Raw genomic sequence first — 24,259 nt, 5'->3', positions numbered from 1 at the left:
ACATAGTCACATTTTTCTTGTTCTTTGCATGTTCAGTGACTTTTGGATTATATTTGGGACCTTGTGGATATTATACAGATTCTGGATCTGGTTATAATCCTCTGGAGAATGTTTCTTTTTTTAAGCAGTCAACCCAATTGAGTTGTTTGTTTATAAGTTGAAGTATAGCTTATGGACCTTATGTTAGTTTCAGATGTACAACATAGTGATTCAACTTTTATATATATTATGAAATGCTCACCACGATAAACTAGTTACCATCTGTCACTATATAATGAATGCTATTACAATATTATTAACTATATTCTCTATGGTGTACTTTACATCCCTGATTTATTTAATTTTATAACTGGAAGTTTGTGCCTTTTGACCACCTTCACCCGTTTTTCCTACTGCCTACCTCCTCCCCTCCCATCTGGCAGTCACCACTAATTCTTTCTTTTAGGAGTCTGTTTCTGTTTTATTTTGTTTGTTCATTTGTTTTGTTTTTAGATTTTATGTATAAGTGAAATCATGCGGTGTTTGTCTTTCTCTGACTTCTTTCACTTAGCATAATACCCTCTAGGTTCCTTCATGTTGTCACAAATGGTAGAATTTCATTCTTTTTTACGTCTGAGTACTATTCCATTGTGGATTTATACCACATCTTTATCCATTCATCTATCAGTGGACACTGAGGTTTCTTCCATATCTTAGCTGTTGTAAATAATGCTGCAGTGAACATAGGTATGCATATATCTTTTGAAATTAATGTTTTCATTTTCTTCAGGTAAATAACCAACAGTGGGATTGCTGGATCATATGGTATTTTTATTTCTGATTTTTTGAGGAACTTCCATAGTGCTTTCCAGAGTATCTGTATCAACTTACATTTTCACCACCAGTGCACAAAGTTACCCTTTCCTCACGTCCTTACCAATACTTGTTATTTCTTGTGTTTTTGATACAAGCCATTCTGACTGGTATAAGGTGATATCTCATTGTGGTTTTGATTTGCATTTCCCTGACAATTTTAGTGGATTGAGCATTTTTTTCATGTACCTGTTGGCTATCAGTATGTCTTCTTTGGAAAAGTATCTGTTCAGGTCCACTTTGCATTTTTTAATTGGATTGTTTATTTTGGTGTTGAGTTGTATGAGTTCTTTATATATTTTGAGTATTAACCAGTATCCACATTTATCGGATATATAATTTGCAAATATCTTCTCTTGTTCAGTAGGTTGCTTTTTTGTTTTATTGTTTCCTTCACTGTTCAAAAGCTATTTAGTTTGATGTAGACCCAGTTGTGGTTTTTTCCCCCCCAATTGTTTATTTTTGTTTTTGTTGCCCTTGTCTGAAGAGACAGACCAAAAAAACATTGCTAAGACTGATGTCCAGAAGTTTACTACCCTTGTTTTCTTTTAGGAGTTTTATGGTTTCAGGTCTTACATTTAGATCTTTAATTCATTCCTAATTTATTTTTATATATGGTATGAGAGAGTGTTTTCCTAAATTAGGAAAGTTTCATTCTTTTGTATGTAGCTTTTTAGTTTTCTCAGCACTATTTATTGAAGAGACTCTTTCCCTATTGTATCTTCTTTCCTCCTTTGTTGTAGATTACCATATAGGTGTGAATTTATTTGGGGGCTCTCTGTTCTGTTCCCTTGATCTCCATGTCAGTTTTTGTGCCAACACTATACTGTTTTGATAACTATAGCTTTGCAGTATTGTTGGAAAACTGCGAGGATGATACCTCCAAGTTTGTTCTTCTCAAAGTTGCTCTGGCTGTTTTGGGTCTTTTGTGGTATTATTTGTTCTAGTTCTGTGAAAAAGGCTGTTGGTATTTTGGTAAGGATTGCATTCAATCTGTAGATTACGTTAGGTAGTATGGGCATTTTAACAGTATTAGTTGTTTTAATCCATGAGCATGGTATATCTTATTTATTTGTGACATCTTCTATTTCTTTTATTAATGTCATATAGTTTTCAGAGTAAAGGTCTTTCACCTCCTTGGTTAAATTAATTCCTAGGTATTCTTATTGTTTTTAGTGCAATTTTTAGTATGATTGTTTTCTTAATTTCTCTATCTGCTATTATGGTATTAGTATAAAAACACAACTGATTTCTGTATATTAATTTTGTATCCTGCAACTTTACTGAATTCATATATTCTAATAGTTTCTGGTGAATTCTTTATGGTTTACTATATAGAATATAATGTCATCTGCAGATAGTGACAGTTTTACATCTTCCTTACCAACTTGGATGTCTTTTATTTCTTTTTCCTGTCTGATTGCTGTGGCTAGGACTTCCAATGCTGTGTTGAATAAAAGTGGTAAAAGTAGGCATTCTAGTCTTATTCCTAATCTTAGAGTAAAAGCTTTTAGCTTTCACCTTTGAGTATGATGCTAGCTATAGCTTTCCAATGTATGGCCTTTATTACATTGAGGTATGTTCCCTCTGTACTCACTTTGTTAACAGTTTTTATCATGAATGGATGTTGCCTTTTGATAAATGTTTTTTCTGCATCTGTTGAGATGACCATATGGTTTTTATCCTTCATTATTTTAATGTGTCATATCACATAGGTGTGTGAATATTGAGCCATTCTTGCATCCCTGGAATAAATCAGGGTAATCCTGGCCTCAGAGTGAATTTGGAAGCGTTCCTTCCTCTTAAATTTTTTTGGGAATAGTTGAGAGAAGAATAGGTATTAACTCTTTGAATGTTTGGTAGAATTCACCTCTGAAGCTAGCTGTTGACAGTTTTTGATTACTGATTCAATTTCATTACTAGTAATTGGTCTGTTCAGATTTTCTGTTTCCTGATTCAGTTTTGGAAGATTGTGTACTTTTTTTAAAAATTCTTTTATTATTATTATTTTTTTTTTTATATTTGAGATAGAGAGAGGCAGACAGATAGTGTGTGAGCAGGGCGGGACAGAGAGACACGGAAACAGAATCCGAAACCGGCTCCAGGCTCCGAGCTGTCAGCACAGAGCCAGATTCAGGGCTCAGACTCACGAGCTGTGAGATCAGGACCTGAGCCAAAGTTGGATGCCCAACCCACTGAGCCACCCAGGAGCCCTATCTCTCACCCTTCTTGATGTGTCTGTTTCTTTATGTTTTTACCTGTGAAAGAGCTGTCCTGCTAGTCTTCAGGTCATTCTCAGAGGGAGTTGCTGTCCATGTAGTTGCAACCTTGGTGTGTTCATGAGAGGAGGTGAGCTCAGGATCTTCATACTCCATTTTCCCTATTCCATCCTCATTAGATTTAGGCCAGGGTTCTTTCTCACCTTCTGTGGGAAGTGACCCAATCTCAGTTCAGTTTTCAAAGCTTTGGAGTTGTACCTGTGCCACTTAGGTTTACTCTAATACTCAGGCAATGGTTTAAATCAGTTCAGTTCTCAAGACCCTCAGTATGGTGCCTGTGTCTTTCCCATGCTTGCAGAATTGGGGGTTAGTTTGAGATGTGGGTGGTATTTTTAAACCGAACTCTGATCTCTCCACCTTTGCTTTGCCACTTTTGTCTGTGCTATGCTTAGAGTTAAGCCAGATTTCTACAGGTGTTTGTACACCTGAATGAAAAGATTCTTTTTCTGAGTCTCTTCTCTGAGATACTGCACACATTCCGAGGCTCACAGTGGCCCTTTTCCTGGCTTCCCTGACTGTAAAGGCAGAGTTTCTCTCAGTTTAGCAGCCTACAGTGCTCTGCTGCACTTCAGAGTGCTGGGGGCCTGCCCTGGGGCAAGACTGCTACAATTCCGTATTTCTGTTTACGTTTTACAGTCTTTAGGGTTACTTTTTGTGTTTTGTCTAAGGTTTTCAGTTGTAATCAGTAACAGAACTAGAATGTAGTGGGCTTATCTTGCCATTCCGGAAATGGAACTCATATCCTATTTTTTAACATCTTTTTGATTTGGAAAAATTTGGACAATGAGAATGTTAACCTAATGTTTGAAATACCTGTATTTGTGGTTAGATACTAAGTTATTTAAAGAATCATTTAATGTAATAATAAAATTGCATAAAGCTAATGTTTTCACGTGGTTGGATTTTTAAACAGGGCAAAAGAAGAAATGCTTGGATTCTCAAGAGGTTTCCATACTAGACTTCTTGATTTTTTTTCTCTTTAGATTTGTCTGCTATTCTTAAGTGTAAGATAACAGCCGTTTTTTAAATAGTTCCTATATGATTACTTCGAAGAAAGAAATTAATTCAATTTTTTTATTTCCTATAGAAATTTGCTTGTTTTAATACATTATGAATAAATTGAGAATAAAAGGTGACATGTATTTGTACTTTAAATCAAAAAGTGCTATCTCGTTTAAATGTGATTAGAAGGTTAATTGATTTCAATTCTTTATAAAACTGATTAAGGAAGTCAAATAGTTTAAGACTCATATATTAATATGTTTTTAAATTTGAGATGTAAACAATTAGCTACTTTATGAGAATAAGAAATTAGTTCCATATCTATGGATATTTATTCCTCAGGGTAACTTAAATCTTAAATTTTAACTTATAAAGCTATGAATTGCTAACCAGACTCTTGAAGAAGATCAGAAACCCAGGGAGCCTGGGTGGCTCAGTTGGTTTAAGTGCCTGACTCTGGTTTCAGCTCAGGTCATGATCTCACTATTTGTGAGATTGAGCCCTGCCTCAGGCTCTGCACTGAGGCAGAGAACCTGCTGGGATTCTTTCTCTCCCTTTCACTGCCCCTCCTTCTCTCACACCCACTCACTCACATTCTCAAACATTAAAAAAAAAAAGATCAGAAACCCTTCATTGTTTTATCATTCCATGGTGTGAAAGAAATTATTTTAGTGAGTTTCAGTGGACCCTTTTGAGCAGAAGCACAAAATAGTTTTTTTAGTAAGTGCTTAACAAATGCTTTCAATGCTTAGTTATTACTTTGTTTGATGACATAGTTTTTATAATTAATTGTGGTATTAGTCATATATGCTTAAATACATTGATTAAAGTCCTGATTCAAGGAGTTCTATTTTTTTTTTTAATGTTTACATTGAGAGAGAGGGGGAGCACTCATGTGCACGAGGCACAGAGGGGCAGAGAGAGAAGGAGAGAGAGAATCCCAAGCAGGCTCTGGTCCATCAACGGTGAGCCTGACACAGGGCTTGATCCCATGACTGTTGAGATCATTACCTGAGCTGAAATCAAGAATTGGATGCTTAACTGACTGAGCCAACCATGCGCCCAGAGTTCTAATTTTTAATTACTTTGTGTTCAGTAGCGTTTGTGACATGGAATCCACACCTAATTTTTAAATCAGATTTTTTTCCCCTTCTAGCAGCACAGTGCAGAAGTTGAGCACTTAACTGAAGTTCTTAAGGAAAGAAATAAAGAAAGTAAGAGGCTAAGGTCCTCTTTTGATGCATTAAAAGAATTGAATGATAACTTAAAAAAGCAGGTAAGATCTATTTTAGTATATACTAGATTTCAAAATATTCTTAAAACTTCTATCATCTATACTTAAATTATTTATCAAAGTCTTAGAATATATTCTATCTAGAGAAATTTTTTTATTAACTTTATGTGCTAACTTTATTTTGTATAATACTTCCAAATATAAATATGGTATTCTTAAGCTTTTGATTTTTCATCATCTATTTTAGCAACTAGTTGAGATGCTTTTGCAATTTGAAATTTTTAAAATTAAAAACAAGCAAAAAAACCTGCTTGATAACCTGGGGATTTTTAGGCATTTAGCTAATCTAATACTACTTCTTTTAACTGCTATTTTACACCACTGCTTATTTAACATTCGTTTATTTTCTGGGTATCTATTATGTGCTAGGCAGTGTACTAGAAGGAAGCCTACACATTGCTTGTAGTCCCATGAGTATAGAGTGCTATCATGTAGTACTGTGATTATGTGTGTGATATAATCTTGGTTGCTACTTAATACTGAAGTTGCAAATATTTTTATGAGTTGTATCTTTTTTCTTTTTTTGTTTAACTTTTGCCAGTTTTTGACTGAAAGATGTGAAAGAATATGTTTAAGAGAGATGAGAGACTGATTGTGTGTGTATTTGTGGGAAGAGGAGAAGTAGATGAGCAGAAACTGGGCTAAACCCAGTCACTTAAAAAATTAAAGCTTTGGGCTGGAAAACTATATGGATTCTAAGCTCAGACTCTCAGAGATAATATGAATCCTGGAATTCCTTAGGTAGCTATATGTTTTCAGTTTCTCTTTTTGATGTCCTGTAGTCACGGCTTGTTACAGCTTTTCTCAGTGGCCTTGATAACTAGGGATACTGTTTCTCATTTGATCTAAGTTCTTTGGCTTCTCTGAATTCATTTATGGCCTCCCACAGTTGGAGTATGGCCTTCACTTACGGTTGTTTGGAAGCCTGCTTTATCCCTGGTGAGATTACTTTTTCCCATCACACTCAGTGTAGTGCTCTCTCCCTCTCTTTTTTAAATTGTAGTTGACACACAACATTGTATTAGTTTCAGGCGTACAAATTAATGATTTGACAACTTTGTATGTTACGCTGTTCTTACCACAAGTGTAGGTACTGTCTCTCACCAGACAACTCTAGCACATTTTTTTTGAGAAGGGTTTCCTTAACTACTAGCCAAGGAGCATTGTTGCCTATACCTATCTTTTAAGGTTATACAATTCTTAATAGTCTTGCATGTGTTTGTATCAGTATCTGGTGAGCGGAGTGGATATGTAATTATTAAGTGATCAACCTATTGATAATTGGATTTTTGATCTAGTATGTCCAAACTGAAAAAGCTTGGGAGAAACCCTTTGGTGCCAACTGGCAGAATGCTTTTTAAAACAATTTTTTAAGTTCATTTATTTTGAGAGAGAGAGAGCACATGAGCGAGAGAACACAAGTGGGGTAGGGGTAGAGAGAGAGGAAGAGAGAGAATCCTAAGCAGGCTCCCCACTGTCAGCACAGAGCCTGATGTGGGGCTTGAAATCATGAACTGCGAGTTTATGACCTGCATCGAAATTGAGACTCAGATGCTTAACTAACTGAACCAATCAGGTGTCCCAGGGGTGCTTTTTTATAGTTACTTTGTTTAGTGTGGATAAGGGATCGTTTTTTGTTTTCTGTTAAGGATGAAATAGTAAATACTTTGGACTCTGTGAGCCATACAGTCTGTCACAATAACTCAACTCTGACATAATGCAAAAGCAACTATAGTCAATAAGTGAGTGAGTATGGCTGTGTTCTAATAAGACTTTATAACAACAGTGTTCAGATTTGGCCCATGGGCTATAGTTTGCACTATGAATGATATATACAGCTGACCCTTGAACAACACGGATTTGCACTGTTATACTTATATGCAGATTTTTTTGATAAGTAGTACAGTACTGTAAATTTATTTTCCTTAGGATTTTCTTAATAACATTTTGTTTTCTCTAGCTTATTTATTGTAAGAACATAGTATATAGGAGTAAAACATATGAATTATGTGTTAATTGACTGTTTGTTATCACTAAGGCTTTTCTGGTCAACAGTAAGCTATTGTAGTTAAGTTTGGGGAGTCAGAAGTTCTATATGAATTTTTTATTGCCTGGAGGTCAACACCCCTAACCCACACATGGTTTAAGGCTCAACTGCATTTCAAAATTGCTAAGTAAAAAGGTAAGTTATTTCCATGACTGTCTTAAGTAGTAATTTGTGGCACCAGTGGGCATAAATAAGTTTGAAACAATAATAACAACATCAGCGATAATAAATCCATTAAGTCATGCAAGCTGAGGAGGCAAGGATTAATATTCAGGACTCACCAGGCTGGAGAGTCCCTGTGGACAACATAGGACCTCGGTTGAAAAAGCAGCAGGGAAGACACTCTTAAATACTGAGAACAAACTGAGTGTTGATGGGGGGGGGGGGGGGGAGGGGGGAGGGAGGGAAGGGTAGGTGATGGGCATTGAAGAGGGCATCTTTTGGGATGAGCACTGGGTTGTATGGAAACCAATTTGACAATAAATTTCATATACTAAAAAAAAAAAAAGCAGCAGGGTTGCACTCTAGGAAGAGGCCAATTAGAGGTAGATGGAACCCTCCTCTGATTGAAATTTCCTAAATGATCTTAGTTCCTGTTTAGAGTAATCAGTCTCCATTTTGAATTCCTAGAATGAGCCCTGTTTGTTTTTTTTTGTTTTTTTTTTTTTTGATTTTTTAAATTTACATCCAAGTTAGTTAGCAGACAGTGCAACAATGATTTCAGGAGTAGATTCCTTAATGCCCCTTACCCATTTAGCCCTTTCCCCCTCCCACAACCCCTCCAATAACTCTCTGTTCTCCATATTTAAGAGTCTCTTATGTTTTGTCCCCATCCCTGTTTTTATGTTATTTTTGCTTCCCTTCCCTTGTGTTCATCTGTTCTGTGTCCTAAAGTCGTCATATGAGTGAAGTCATATTTGTCTTTCTCTGACTAATTTCACTTATCATAATATTCTCTAGTTCCATCCACATAGATGTAAATGGCAAGGTTTCATTCTTTTTGATTAAATACTTCATTGTATATGTATACCACATCTTTATCTATTCATCTATCAATGGACATTTGAGCTCTTAGAATGAGCCCTCTTTGAAAGAAGATATCATGTGCATAGAATTTGTAAATTTTCTTAGTCATTCTGTACAAAATTAATAATTACACTAAGGGCAGAATCACATGACTATGAAGAGAACAAAAATGCCCCAGACAATATGAATATACCTGCAAGTGATCCAGATATTGGAGCTACTAACCATGACTTTAAAATGATAATTACAATTAAAAAACTGATAGGGATGCCTGGGTGGCTCAGTTGGTTAAGCGTCTGACTGCGGCTCAGGTCATGATCTCAGGGTTCGTGAGTTCAAGCCCTGCGTCGGACTTTGTGCTGACAGTTCAGAGCCTGGAGCCTGCTTAGGATTCTATGTCTCCCTTTCTCTCTGCCCCTTGCCCACTCTCATTCTGTCTCTCTCTCTGTCCCTGAAAAATACATAAACATAAAAAAAAGTTATTTTTAAAGTTCAGAAAGTGATTAATATGTTCAAATAAGTAGGAAAAAAAGATTGAGAACTTCATTAGAGAAGCAGAACATGTAAAAAGGAATTAAATTGAAATTCTAAAACTAAAAAATGCACTAATTGAATTTCAAAACTCCAGTGAAAGGATTTAACAGTAGATAAGTCACAGCAGAAGACAGGATTAATGAACTGGAGGATCATTTCCTAAAAAATCTTGAAATGAAAACATTGGAGAAAGAATAAGAAACATTTGTTAAAAGTTTTAACATGGAATTCAAAAAGAGATAATAGGGCTTGATAAATTACTAGCCAGTTTGATCAAAAAGAAAAAGGATGGGGCGCCTGGGTGGCGCAGTCGGTTGAGCATCTGACTTCAGCCAGGTCACGATCTCGCGGTCCGTGAGTTCGAGCCCCGCGTCGGGCTCTGGGCTGATGGCTCAGAGCCTGGAGCCTGTTTCCGATTCTGTGTCTCCCTCTCTCTCTGCCCCTCCCCCGTTCATGCTCTGTCTCTCTCTGTCCCAAAAATAAATAAATGTTGAAAAAGAAAAAGGAAAGGACCCAAATCAAGAATGAAAGAGATCACAAGCAACACAGAAGAAATAAAAGCAATAATAGAATATTATGAGCAGCTGTATGCCAATAAAATGGGCAATCTGGAAGAAATGGACAAATTCCTAGAAACATATAAACTACCAAAAGTGAAACAGGAAGAAGTAGAAAATTTGAACACACACATAACCAGTAAAGAAATTTAATTAGTAATCAAATATCTCCCAAAAATCAAGAGTCCAGGGCAGGTGACTTTCCAGGGGAATTCTACCAAACATTTAAAGAAGAGTTAACACCTATTCTCTTGAAGCTCTTCCAAAAGATAGAAATAGGAGGAAAACTTCCAAACTCTTTCTATGAGGCCAGCATTACTTTGATTCCAAAACCAAAGACCCCATTAAAAAGGAGAACTACAGACCAATTTCCCTGATGAACATGGATGCAAAAATCCTCAACGAGATATTAGCCAACCAAATCCAACAATACATTGAAAAAAATAATTCACCACGACCAAGTGGGATTTATACCTGGGATGCAGGGCTGGTTCAGTATCTGGAAAACAATCATTGTGATTCATCACATCAATAAAAGAAAGGATAAGAACCACATGATCCTCTCAATAGATGCAGAGAAAGCATTTGACAAAACACAGCATCCTTTCTGATAAAAACCCTGAGAAAGTAGGGATAGAAGGATCATACCTCGAGATCATAAAAGCCACATATGAAAAATCCAACGCTAATATCATCCTCAATGGAGAAAAACAGAGCTTTCCTCCTAAGGTCAGGAACAAGACAGGGATGTCCACTCGTAACCACTGTTATTCAACATAGTATTGGAACTCTTAACTTGAGCAGTCAGGCAACACAAAAGGCATCCAAATTGGACAGGAGGAGGTCAAACTTTCACTCTTCGCACATGATATGATGCTTTATATGGAAAACCCAAAAGATTCCACCAAAAAAACCACTAGAACTGATTCATGAATTCAGCAAAGTTGCAGGATATAAAATCAGTGCATAGAAATCGGTTGAATTCCTACACAACAACAATGAAGCAACAGAAAGAGAAATCAAGGAATCAATCCCATTTACAATTGCACCAAAAACCATAAAATCCCTAGGAAGAAATCTAACCAAAGAGGTGAGAACTCTCTATGTTGAAAACAGTAGAAAGCTTATGAAAGAAGTTGAAGAATAAACAAAAAAATGGAAAAATATTCCATGCTCCTGGATAGGAAGAACAAATATTGTTAAAATGTCAACATTATCCAAAGCAATCTACATATTCAATGCAATCCCTATCAAAATAACACCATTCTTCACAGAGCTGGAACAAATAATCCTAAAATTTGAATGGAACCAGAAAAGACCACGAATAGCCAAAGCAATCTCGAAAAAGAAAACCAAAGCAGGAGTCCCCACAATCCTGGACTTCAAGCTGTATTACAAGGCTGTAATCACCAAGACCGTATGGTACTGGCACAAAAACAGACACTCAGATCAATGGAACAGAATAGAGAACCCAAAAATGGATCCAAAAACCTATGGCCAACTAATCTTAGACAAAGCAGGAAAGAATATCCAATGGAATAAAAACCGTCTCTTCAGCAAGTGGTGCTGAGGAAACTGGACAGCAACATGCAGAAGAATTAACCTGGACCACTTTCTTACACCATCCACAAAAATAAACTCAAAATGGATGAAAGACCTAAATGTGAGACAGGAAGCCATTAAAATCCTTGAGGAGAAAGCAGGCAAAAACTTCTTTGATCTTGGCTGCAGCAACTTCTTACTCAACACGTCAAGGGAAACAAGGGAGGCAAGGGAAACAAAAGTAAAAATGAATTATTGGGACCTCATCAAAATAAAAAGCTTCTGCACAAGCAATGCTAAAAGGCAACTGACAGAATGGGAGAAGATATTTGCAAATGACATATCAGATAAAGGGTTAGTATCCAAAATTTATAAAGAACTTATCAAACTCAATACCCCCCAAAAAATAACCCAGTGAAGAAATGGGCAAAACACATGAATAGATACTTCTCCAAGGAAGATATCCAGATGGCCAACCAACACATGAAAACATGCTCAACATCACTCATCATCAGGGAAATACAAATCAAAACCACAATGAGATACTATCTCACTCCTGTCAGAATGGCTAACATTAACCAGGCAACAACAGATGTTGGAGAGCATGTGGAGAAAGATGATCCCCTGTGTATTGCTGGTGGGAATGCAAACTGGTGCAGCCACTCTGGAAAACAGTATGGAGGTTCCTCAAAAAACTAAAAATAGAACTACCCTACGACCCAGCAATTGCACTATTAGGTATTTATCATAGGGGAAGAGGTATGCTGTTTCGAGGGGGCACATGCACCCCAATGTTTATAGCAGCACTATCAACAATAGCCAAAGTATGGAAAGAGCCCAAATGTCCATCTATGGATGAATGGATAAAGTAGAAGTGGTATATATATACAATGGAGTATTACCTGGCAATCATAAAGAATTAAATCTTGCCGTTTGTAACTATGTGGGTGGAACTGGAGGGTATTTTGCTAAGTGAAATTAGTCAGAAGACAAATATATAACTTCACTCATATGAGGACTTTAAGACACAGAACAGATGAACATAAGAGAAAGGAAGCAAAAATAATACAAAAATAGGGAGGGGACAAAACATAAGAGACTCTTAAAGATGGAGAACAAACAAAGGGTTACTGGAGGGGTTGTCGGGGGGGGGATGGGCTAAATGGGTAAATCATTGTTGCACTATATGCTAACTAACTTGGATGTAAATTAAAAAAATAAAATAAAATAAATAAGAGGGATAATAGGCAAAAACAAAATATGGGAAGAGAAATGATCACTTACTATCCAAAACGGTAAAAAACAAACAAGCAAACCCATCAACCTACAGATTCAAGAAATTATGTTAAGCCTAAGCAGGGTACATATTTAGGGAAACCATACAGAAGAACACTGCTTTAATTTTAAGACTGCTAAAAACATTAAATAAAGATAAAATTTTAAAAGTGATCAGAGAAAAATAAGACCAGGAACAGTAAAACTAATGACTAACTATTAAGGAGGAAACATCCTGTGTCTTAAATATAAATAGGAAAAGAGAAAAACTCCCTTTCTTGTTGTAATAGGCCAGTGTAATCTTGAAACTAAACATGTCAAGAATGTTACAAGAAAAGAAATATTCAAACCAGTTACATGAATATAGATGTAAAATTTTTAAATGTTAGCAGGCTGAGTCTAGCAATGCATAAAAATAATACAACTGAGTGGATTTAATACAGGAATACAAAGGTGATTTATCATTTGAAAATTAACACATTATCTAATAAGAGTAGAAAAAGAGTAGAAAAATCATAATTTCTGCTGATAATAAAATTGAGCACCATGTCGATAATAGTAATAAAAGAAAACTTCATTTTGATAAGTATCTACAAAAAAAATCCAACAGCAAAATCATACTTAATATGGGTTATTGAAATGTTTTCCCTCTGAAATCAGAACAAAGTGTCCTCACTGTTCCTGTTTCTATTGAACACTATAATGAAATTGCTAGTCAGTGCAATAGGGAAAAAAAAAAAGTAGAAAATAAGGATTGGAAAAATAAGGATTATAAGAAGTAAGACTTATCTACTGATGATATGATTATGTACTTATATACAGAGGTATCCAAACAAGTAAGTAGAATTAAGATAAGTATACAGACAAGTATACAGACAAGTTAGTAGAATTAAATAAATTTAGGAGAATCTTTGGATATAAGTTCAATATTCAAAAACCAGGTGTAGAGCAGAATGGAGTCTCCGGAGCCAAGCGCAGATGAGAGGCACACGGAAGAGGGTAGGAAGGGCGGCGAGGCGGTGCGCGCTCCACGGACTGGCGGGAGGGAACCGGGGTGGAGGGGCGGCTCGCCCGCCAAGCAGAGCCCCCGAGTCTGGCTGGCAAAAGCGGAGGGGCCGGCGGACTGTGTTCCGACAGCAAGCGCGACTTAGCATCTGGGAGGTCATAAGTTAGCAGCTCTGCTCGGAAAGCGGGAAGGCTGGAGGACAAAGGGAGGGAGAGCTGCTGAGCCTCCGGACGACAGAGCTCAGTTTGGTGGGGAACAAAGGCGCTCGCCAGCGCCATCTCCCCCGCCCATCCCCCAGCCAAAATCCCAAAGGGAACCAGTTCCTGCCAGGGAACTTGCTCGCTCCGCACAAACACCCAACGCTGTGCTTCTTCGGAGCCACCCCTCTGGCAGCGGGTCTGACTCCCTCCCGCTGCCACAGGGCCCCTCCTAAGGAGAAGCGCCCCTCCTGCCCCCATGCACCTCGCCTACCCACCCCAGCTAATAGGACAGATCCCCAGCACCACAAGCCTGGCAGTGTGCAAGTAGCCCAGATGGTCCACACACCCCACAGTGAATCCCGCCCCTAGGAGAGGGGAAGAGAAGGCACACACCAGTCTGACTGTGGCCCCAGCGGTGGGCCTGACAGCAGCCCCGCCCACCAACTCCAGTGATACACCACAGCACAGGGGAAGTGCCCTGCAGGTCCTCACCACTCCAGGGACTATCCAAAATGACCAAGCGGAAGAATTCCCCTCAGAAGAATCTCCAGGAAATAACAACAGCTAACGAACTGATCAAAAAGGATTTAAATAATATAACAGAAAGCGAATTTAGAATAATAGTCATAAAATTAATCGCTGGGCTTGAAAACAGTACAGAGGATAGCAGAGAATCTCTTGCTACAGAGATCAAGGGACTAAGGAACAGTCACGAGGAGCTGAAAAGCGCTTTAAACGAAATGCAAAACAAAATGGAAACGATGACAGCTCGGATTGAAGAGGCAGAGGAGAGAATAGGTGAACTAGAAGATAAAGTTATGGAAAAAGAGGAAGCTGAGAAAAAGAGAGATAAAAAAATCCAGGAGTATGAGGGGAAAATTAGAGAACTAAGTGATACACTAAAGAGAAATAATATACGCATAATTGGTATCCCAGAGGAGGAAGAGAGAGGGAAAGGTGCTGAAGGGGTACTTGAAGAAATTATAGCTGAGAACTTCCCTGAACTGGGGAAGGAAAAAGGCATTGAAATCCAAGAGGCACAGAGAACTCCCTTCAGACGTAACGTGAATCGATCTTCTGCACGACATATCATAGTGAAACTGGCAAAATACGAGGATAAAGAGAAAATTCTCAAAGCAGCTAGGGATAAACGTGCCCTCACATATAAAGGGAGACCTATAAGACTTGTGACTGATCTCTCTTTTGAAACTTGGCAGGCCAGAAAAGATTGGCACGAGATATTCAGTGTGCTAAACAGAAAAAATATGCAGCCGAGAATCCTATATCCAGCAAGTCTGTCATTTAGAATAGAAGGAGAGATAAAGGACTTCCTAAACAAACAAAAACTGAAGGAATTTGTCACCACTAAACCAGCACTACAAGAGATCCTAAGGGGGATCCTGTGAGACAAAGTACCAGAGACATCACTACAAGCATAAAACATACAGACATCACAATGACTCTAAACCCGTATCTTTCTATAATAACACTGAATGTAAATGGATTAAATGCGCCAACCAAAAGACATAGGGTATCAGAATGGATAAAAAAAAACAAGACCCATCTATTTGCTGTCTACAAGAGACTCATTTTAGATCTGAGGACACCTTCAGATTGAGAGTGAGGGGATGGAGAACTATTTATCATGCTACTGGAAGCCAAAAGAAAGCTGGAATAGCCATTCTTATATCAGACAAACTAGACTTTAAATTAAAGGCTGTAACAAGAGATGAAGAAGGGCATTATATAATAATTACAGGGTCTATCCATCAGGAAGACCTAACAATTATAAATGTCTATGCGCCGAATACCAGAGCCCCCAAATATATAAAACAATTACTCACAAACATAAGCAACCTTATTGACAAGAATGTGGTAATTGCAGGGAACTTTAACACTCCACTTACAGAAATGGATAGATCATCTAGACACACGGTCAATAAAGTAACAAGGGCCCTGAATGATACATTGGATCAGATGGACTTGACAGATATATTTAGAACTCTGCATCCCAAAGCAACAGAATATACTTTCTTCTCGAGTGCACATGATACATTCTCCAAGATAGATCATATACTGGGTCACAAAACAGCCCTTCATAAGTTTACAAGAATTGAAATTATACCATGCATACTTTCAGACCACAATGCTATGAAGCTTGAAATCAACCCCAGGAAAAAGTCTGGAAAACCTCCAAAAGCATGGAGGTTAAAGAATACCCTACTAACGAATGAGTGGGTCAACCAGGCAATTAGAGAAGAAATTAAAAAATATATGGAAACAAACGAAAATGAAAATACAACAATCCAGACGCTTTGGGATGCAGCAAAGGCAGTCCTGAGAGGAAAATATATCGCAATCCAGGCCTATCTCAAGAAACAAGAAAAATCCAATACAAAATCTAACAGCACACCTAAAGGAACTAGAAGCAGAACAGCAAAGACAGCCTAAACCCAGCAGAAGAAGAGAAATAATAAAGATCAGAGCAGAAATAAACAATATAGAATCTAAAAAAACGGTAGAGCAGATCAACGAAACCAAGAGTTGGTTTTTTGAAAAAATACACAAAATTGACAAACCTCTAGCCAGGCTTCTCAAAAAGAAAAGGGAGATGACCCAAATAGATAAAATCACGAATGAAAATGGAATTATTACAACCAATCCCTCAGAGATACAAACAATTATCAGGGAATACTCTGAAAAATTATATGCCAACAAATTGGACAACCTGGAAGAAATGGACAAATTCCTAAACACCCACACTCTTCCAAAACTCAATCAGAAGGAAAGAGAAAGCTTGAACAGACCCACAACCGGCCAAGAAATTGAATCGGTTATCAAAAATCTCCCAACAAATAAGAGTCCAGGACCAGATGGCTTCCCAGGGGAGTTCTACCAGACGTTTAAAGCAGAGCTAATACCTATCCTTCTCAAGCTATTCCAAGAAATAGAAAGGGAAGGAAAACTTCCAGACTCATTCTGTGAAGCCAGTATTACTTTGATTCCTAAACCAGACAGAGACCCAGTAAAAAAAGAGAACTACAGGCCAATATCCCTGATGAATATGGATGCAAAAATTCTCAATAAGATACTAGCAAATCGAATTCAACGGCATATAAAAAGAATTATTCACCATGATCAAGTGGGATTCATTCCTGGGATGCAGGGCTGGTTCAACATTCGCAAATCAATCAACGTTATGCATCACATTAATAAAAGAGAAGAACCATATGATCCTGTCAATCGATGCAGAAAAGGCCTTTGACAAAATCCAGCACCCTTTCTTAATAAAAAACCCTTGAGAAAGTCGGGATAGAAGGAACATACTCAAAGATCATAAAAGCCATTAATGAAAAGCCCACAGCTAACATCATCCTCAATGGGGAAAAACTGAGAGCTTTTTCCCTGAGATCAGGAACACGACAGGGATGCCCACTCTCACCGCTGTTGTGTAACATAGCGTTGGAAGTCCTAGCATCAGCAATCAGACAACAAAAGGAAATCAAAGGCATCAAAATTGGCAAAGATGAAGTCAAGCTTTCGCTTTTTGCAGATGACATGATATTATACATGGAAAGTCCGATAGACTCCACCAAAAGTCTGCTAGAACTGATACATGAACTCAGCAAAGTTGCAGGATACAAAATCAATGTACAGAAATCAGTTGCATTCTTATACACTAACAATGAAGCAACAGAAAGACAAATAAAGAAACTGATCCCATTCACAATTGCACCAAGAAGCATAAAATACCTAGGGATAAATCTAACCAAAGATGTGAAAGATCTGTATGCTGAAAACTACAGAAAACTTATGAAGGTAATTGAAGAAGATTTAAAGAAATGGAAAGACATTCCCTGCTCATGGATTGGAAGAATAAATATTGTCAAAATGTCAATACTACCCAAAGCTATCTACACATTCAATGCAATCCCAATCAAAATTGCACCAGCATTCTTCTCGAAACTAGAACAAGCAATCCTAAAATTCATATGGAACCACAAAAGGCCCCGAACAGCCAAAGTAATTTTGAAGAAGAAGACCAAAGCAGGAGGCATCACAATCCCAGACTTTAGCCTCTACTACAAAGCTGTCATCATCAAGACAGCATGGTATTGGCACAAAAACAGACACATAGACCAATGGAATAGAATAGAAACCCCAGAATTAGACCCACAAACGTATGGCCAACTAATCTTTGACAAAGCAGGAAAGAACATCCAAAGGAAAAGAGACAGTCTCTTTAACAAATGGTGCTGGGAGAACTGGACAGCAACATGCAGAAGGTTGAAACTAGACCACCTTCTCACACCATTCACAAAAATAAACTCAAAATGGATAAAGGACCTGAATGTGAGACAGGAAACCATCAAAACCCTAGAGGAGAAAGCAGGAAAAGACCTCTCTGACCTCAGCCGTAGCAATCTCTTACTTGACACACCCCCAAAGGCAAGGGAATTAAAAGCAACAATGAATTACTGGGACCTTATGAAGATAAAAAGCTTCTGCACAGCAAAGGAAACAACCAACAAAACTAAAAGGCAACCAACGGAATGGGAAAAGATATTTGCAAATGACATATCAGACCAAGGGGTAGTATCCAAAATCTATAAAGAGCTCACCAAACTCCACACCCGAAAAACAAATAACCCAGTGAAGAAATGGGCAGAAAACATGAATAGACACTTCTCTAAAGAAGACATCCGGATGGCCAACAGGCACGTGAAAAGATGTTCAACGTCGCTCCTTATCAGGGAAATACAAATCAAAACCACACTCAGATATCACCTCACGCCAGTCAGAGAGGCCAAAATGAACAAATCAGGAGACTATAGATGCTGGGGAGGATGTGGAGAAACGGGAACCCTCTTGCACTGTTGGTGGGAATGCAAATTGGTGCAGCCGCTCTGGAAAGCAGTGTGGAGGTTCCTCAGAAAATTAAAAATAGACCTACCCTATGACCCAGCAATAGCACTGCTAGGAATTTACCCAAGGGATACAGGAGTGCTGATGCATAGGGGCACTTGTACCCCAACGTTTATAGCAGCACTCTCAACAATAGCCAAATTGTGGAAAGAGCCTAAATGTCCATCAACTGATGAATGGATAAAGAAATTGTGGTTTATATACACAATGGAGTACCATGTGGCAATGAGAAAGAATGAAATATGGCCCTTTGTAGCAACATGGATGGGACTGGAGAGTGTTATGCTAAGTGAAATAAGCCATACAGAGAAAGACAGATACCATATGTTTTCGCTCTTATGTGGATCCTGAGAAACTTAACAGAAACCCATGGGGGAGGGGAAGGAAAAAAAAAAAAAAAGGAGGTTAGAGTGGAAGAGAGCCAAAGCATAAGAGACACTTAAAAACTGAGAACAAACTGAGGGTTGATGGGGGGTGTGAGGGAGGGGAGGGTGGGTGATGGGTATTGAGGAGGGCACCTTTTGGGATGAGCACTGGGTGTTGTATGGAAACCAATTTGACAATAAACTTCATATATTGAAAAAAAATAAAAATAAAAAAAATAAAAAATAAAACAACAAAAACCAGGTGTATTTTTATATACCAAAAATCAGATAATAAATTATTTATTGAACGATACAGATAATATCAAAAAATATTAGCTATCAAGGTTAAATCTAAACAAAGATGTGTATAACATATATACTGAAAAGTACAAAACATTATTAAAATAAAGAAGACCTAAATAAATTGAAGTTTATGTTATGCTCATAGGTGGGAAGACTCAATATTTTTAAGCATGACAGTTCTTCCCAAATTTATATAGTAATCCTATTTCAATAGTTTATTACACTGCATGCTTTAATGATTTGTACACTTTTCTATACACACATTATAGTTCAATAAATAGTTCAATTAAAAGATCTTTCCCATTAAAACATATACTTGTAAGATATCAGGAGACTTAACAGATTTTTATAGAATGCAGTAAACTTAGATACTGTTAGTACTTTGAGGACTAATGATGATTTTTAGGTGTGTTTTGTTTTAATTAAAAATTTTATATTATTTTATTGAAGTATAATTGACGTACAATATCCTATTAATTTCAGGTGTATATCATAGTGATTCAATATTTTTATACATTTCAAAATGATTTCCAAGATAAGTCTAGTTACCCTCAGCTGTGATTTTCTTTAATCATGAATGCTACCTCTGTTTTGTTACATTGTTTGGTTAGGCAGACTAGATAAAATAGTAGATTATTTTGGAAATCTTTAGTATGAAGTCAGCTTAAGTTTTATATTGAAATATTTAATATTTTCTCACTGTAGTTAAATGAAGTAAGTGAAGAAAACAAGAAGATGGAGATTCAGGCTAAGAGAGTTCAAGCTCGTTTAGATAATTTACAGGTAAGCTGCCTGCACAAGTGAATTTTAAATAATTGCCTTTGGGTTTTCTCACATTTAATAAAATTGTGTTTTAATTCATGGATATGCACTGTTGCAGAGGAAATACGAGTTTATGACAATACAGAGACTGAAAGGAAATTCCCATGCTGCTAACGAAATGAAAAGTTTAAGACAAGAAAAAGTACCAGTCTCAAAAACTCACAAGGTATGATGTGATTGAAAATTTCTCCAATAGAAGGCAAAGACATTTTTTCTCTTTGTTCTTGAACCTTTTTTTCCCTATCCTTTTTGATATGAAAAGATTCACCATAATAATTCATTTACAGAGAAATAGCTGTATAATGTTTCTAATACGCTTCTATTTACAAAAGCAAAACAAAGTATTTCAGTAGTGTTTCAGGCCTAGTAACATTGACAGATCACAGGATCTTAAGCTTAATAAGAGCTTTATTATTCATTGTGTTTTAAGAACCCATAAGCTTTCAATGTTTTCTGTCAAGACTGCAGTCCACACCTGAATGAGCTCTAATTTATTTATTTTTTCCTAAGGATTTGTTTACATTGAGGCATAAATTACAGTAACATAATGTATATTGTTAAGTATATAGTTTGGTCAGTATTGAAGAATGCCTATACTCCTGTAACCTACAACTAGATAGAGAATATTTCCATCACTCTAGAAAGTTCCCTTGTCCTTTCTCAGCTCTTCCTTGTAAGAAGTAGCTGTTAATCTGCAGTCTATTACCATGAATTCATTTTACCTATGTTAGAATTTAGGTCAATGAGATTGTATAGTATGCATTCATTTGGGTAAGGCTTATTTTACTCATTATAACATTGGGTGTATCAATAGTTTGTTCCTCTGTAGTTGGTCAGTAGTATTCCATTGTATGACTGTATCACAGAATTTGTTTATTCTTCTGTTGATAGGCACCTGGGCTATTTCTATTTTTTGTCTATTATGAATAAAGCTGTTAAGAATATTTGTGTACAAGGCTTTTAGCGGACATGTGTTTTCATTCATCTTGGAAATACAACTAAGGCCAGAATTTATGGGTCATAGATATTTGACTTTTCATGAAACTGCCAGTTTTCCAAAGCTGTTGTACCATTTTATACTCCTATGAATTTTGTGATTGCTCCACAACCTTGCCAACATTTGTTTTCAGTCTTTTTCATTTTGACCTTTTCGGTGGGTGAGTAGTGATATCTCAATGTGGGCTTTTAATAATTTTTATAAATCCTCTACTTATTTTCATAAAGTGGGAACACAGCACTGTTTAAAGATTTTTGTGGAATCTGAGTAGTAAAATCAGGAGCCACCATTGGGCAGTGTGACTCTGAAGGTGTTAACTGTCTGGCTTATGATGAAGACATCATGACTCAGGACGAAATTCAGCAAAAGATTGCTATGCAGAACCTTCTCTTCTTGGAGCTACTAGAACTCACCATCCTATGCAGGGAATATGCTGGATGACATCTATCACTGGAAGATTGAGCACCTCCACCAAAAGTTCTCATATATCTGCAAGACCAGGCTTTATGTGAGCAGCTGCTGCTGCTGCTCCACCTCCTCCTCCTCCTCCTCCTCCTCCTTCTTCTTAAATGTTTATTTATTTCTGAGAGAGGGGAGGGACAGAGAGAGAGAGGGAGATAGAGCATCCAAAGTGGGCTCCGTGCTGCCAGCAGAGAGCTCAATATAGGGCTCAAACCCACAAACTGGGAGATCATGACTTACGCTGAAGTGGGATACTTAACTGCTGAGCTACCCAGATGCCCTTATATGAACAGATTCTATCGAGGTTTTGAATTCTCCACGTGGAAATGCTGCTGGATGTCAGCAGGGAGTTTTAGCAGTTCAAGCCCGTATCTGCCAAGATCAAAGAAGACCTGGTTTCCCAGGGCTTCACTGTTCACAGTTGAAGATTTCCACACCATGTTTATAGACCTAACTGAGCAGATGGAGAAGCAGACCTAAGTAGCCAACTTGCTGCCCTCCTTCAATAACCAGAGGACCTTGGACTTTCTGTTAGTCTACCTGCAACTGTTCACCTCAGGCTTCCTGTAGTATGAGCACTTCAGTGAAGGTGGGTGCACTGTAAAGGAATTCTGCCACCAGGAGGTAGAGGCCACATATGAGGATAGTAACCACATTCTTGTCATCATGCTGGCCCACGCCCTCAGGGTTCCATCCAGGTGGGTGGAAGGAGATTGCACAGAGGGTATAGCACCAACCTGCACATCTTTCCTGAAGTCTCTGGGCCTAAGATCTACCTTCTCTACCTCCTGGAACTACGATTTCCTCTACAAATAGGACTTGCCCCTGTCTGCCACTGCCCTGGCCTGCCACTGCCCTCTGCCAGGCAGCACATATGTTCAGAAATATTTTTTGTGGTTGTAAATGGAAATATTTCATACCCCCACTCTGACCTTTTTCCTCTTATACAGCCTTCCATGTTGTATTAACTCAGTTTTATTTCTACTCGGTACTTAATGATGACTGAAGTTATCTAAAGTTTCCATTTGAGGAAAACAGGTTAAAATTACTCGTTCAGAATAATGTAACTCTAATCTCATTCTGATTTTGTAGATTGCTGTCTGCTTAATGTTACTTTTTTATTTATTTGCTTTTGTTTCTTTGTCTTTTCAGATTTCTAAAAAACTAAATCTAGTGTAGTTCCCTGTTTAAGGTAGATGTGTGGTAAATGTAGAATTTGACTAAAAGTGATTTGAAGGAATACTAAAATCAGTGTAATTGAATCTATAAATTTTTCTGGCATTTTGTTCTTTACTTTGCTTTGATAGACACTCAGAGAGGAGGATTTCCAGGAAAATTTTCATATCCTGTTTATAGAATGTTATAAAAACAAAGAAACAACTTTTTTGGGAAGAAGAAAATACGAAGTTCTTTGGTGGAAATTGTTTTAACTTTCTAAATCTTTAAATTTATTAAAATATTTTAGCTATGATGGTATGTACTTTTGAGTTAAGGCCAATTTTATTATGTTATCAAACTTAGGTAAAGAATTTTTATGAAAATTCTTTTTTTGGTAATAAGGCAAAGTTCTTTCAATTTCATTTTTAAGATGAATTTTCTCCCCTTGTCTCAGCCATCATTTAACGTGTTTCTTATGTTAAATGGAAGTGTTTGATTTGGAATTTCCTTTGTTTGGGGAAGCTTTGTCATTCAATAAATATTTTAATGGCATTCTTTAGGTAACTTTTTCTATAATCCCCAAATTTAAAACTTGTCTTTGAAATTTTATCAGGTTGTGAACTGAAATATATGTTTGGTTTAATTTTTTACATATAGGTACCACTTAATGCACAAGTTTATGAACTTTTAACTGTCTTCATGGACTGGATTTCAGATCACCACCTTAGTAAACTAAAAAGCGAAGAATCTGGAATGGATGGTGAAAAGCCCCTACTGAAATTTGCTTCTCAGAGAAATGATATTCAGGAGAAGTGTATAAAGGTTTGTTTCTTGATTTGATATATATGACTTATGAAGATCAAAACTGGAAAGCCTATTGTATATGTTATAAGGGAAAAAATATTGAAAATATTTTTGATTGAAAATTGACCATACCAATAGTTCTGAAAAGATTCATTTCAGACTTAATTAAAATTAATTCATACTTTTATTTTTCTTAAAATAATGGGAATTCTTTTTAAAGATAGAGACTAGAAGTTAACATCTTAATCCAGAAATGGCAAAATAATTGTATACTAGAGTTAGGCAAATGATCAGTGATACGAACAATTCCTGATTGATAACACATGATTTCCACTAAAATAATTTTGTTTTACTTTTTGTCATGAAGGGATGAAAAATCTATTTGTAAGGGGCTTCTCGTTAACAAAAAGAAATGACCATTTTCTTAAGTTACAGACATTAATTTGGATATTAGTACTCATGATTTCTAGTTAGTATATATGGTCATTAGAGGTTGACAACTACATTCTACAAGAAATATATTAAAACTTTGAACAGTAGACATCTAAAGTTGTTTGTTTAGTGTTTTCAGAAAAAATTATATAATTGTTAAATATTGGCTAGGGTTTCATTTGACAAAATTATTTCCAGTTTTCATCTTTACGTAACTAAAATGTTTCTTCTAAATGCCTTTTCTGCTTGGCAGAATAATGGCTTTCAAGATACTCATATCCTAATCCCTGGAACCTTTCTATATGTTATGTTATATGGCAGAAGTGAATTACTGTTTGCTAATCAGCTGACTTTCCAATAGAGATTGGCCAGGTTG

The 24,259-nt window shown here is 37.0% G+C and overlaps 1 protein-coding gene and 1 pseudogene across 12 annotated transcripts in view; both read left to right on the top strand.

Annotated features, from left to right (window-relative positions):
- The window catches only part of CCDC138 (coiled-coil domain containing 138), a 135,688-nt gene that overhangs the window by 21,305 nt on the left and 90,124 nt on the right, over positions 1-24,259 (top strand). For 9 of the 12 annotated variants that reach the window (XR_008289234.1, XM_053200350.1, XM_053200344.1 and 6 more), the window contains 4 exons: positions 5,290-5,409; positions 19,914-19,991; positions 20,089-20,196; positions 23,305-23,469. Coding sequence is in view for 11 of the 12 variants with exons in the window: in XM_053200350.1 (XP_053056325.1) it covers positions 5,290-5,409; positions 19,914-19,991; positions 20,089-20,196; positions 23,305-23,469 (471 nt within the window). In the remaining variant the exon portion in view is untranslated. The remainder of the gene's footprint in view (positions 1-5,289; positions 5,410-19,913; positions 19,992-20,088; positions 20,197-23,304; positions 23,470-24,259) is intronic. The other 3 variants (XM_053200348.1, XM_053200343.1, XM_053200345.1) reach the window with 2 other exon arrangements.
- LOC128311336 (ubiquitin thioesterase OTUB1-like) lies at positions 21,115-23,289 on the top strand (annotated as a pseudogene).

This window comes from Acinonyx jubatus, chromosome A3 (genome assembly GCF_027475565.1).
Source record: "Acinonyx jubatus isolate Ajub_Pintada_27869175 chromosome A3, VMU_Ajub_asm_v1.0, whole genome shotgun sequence".
Classification (NCBI taxonomy): domain Eukaryota; kingdom Metazoa; phylum Chordata; class Mammalia; order Carnivora; family Felidae; genus Acinonyx; species Acinonyx jubatus.
The sequence above is the reverse complement of the archived record's forward strand: the minus strand, read 5'-3'. Positions and strand labels throughout refer to the sequence as shown.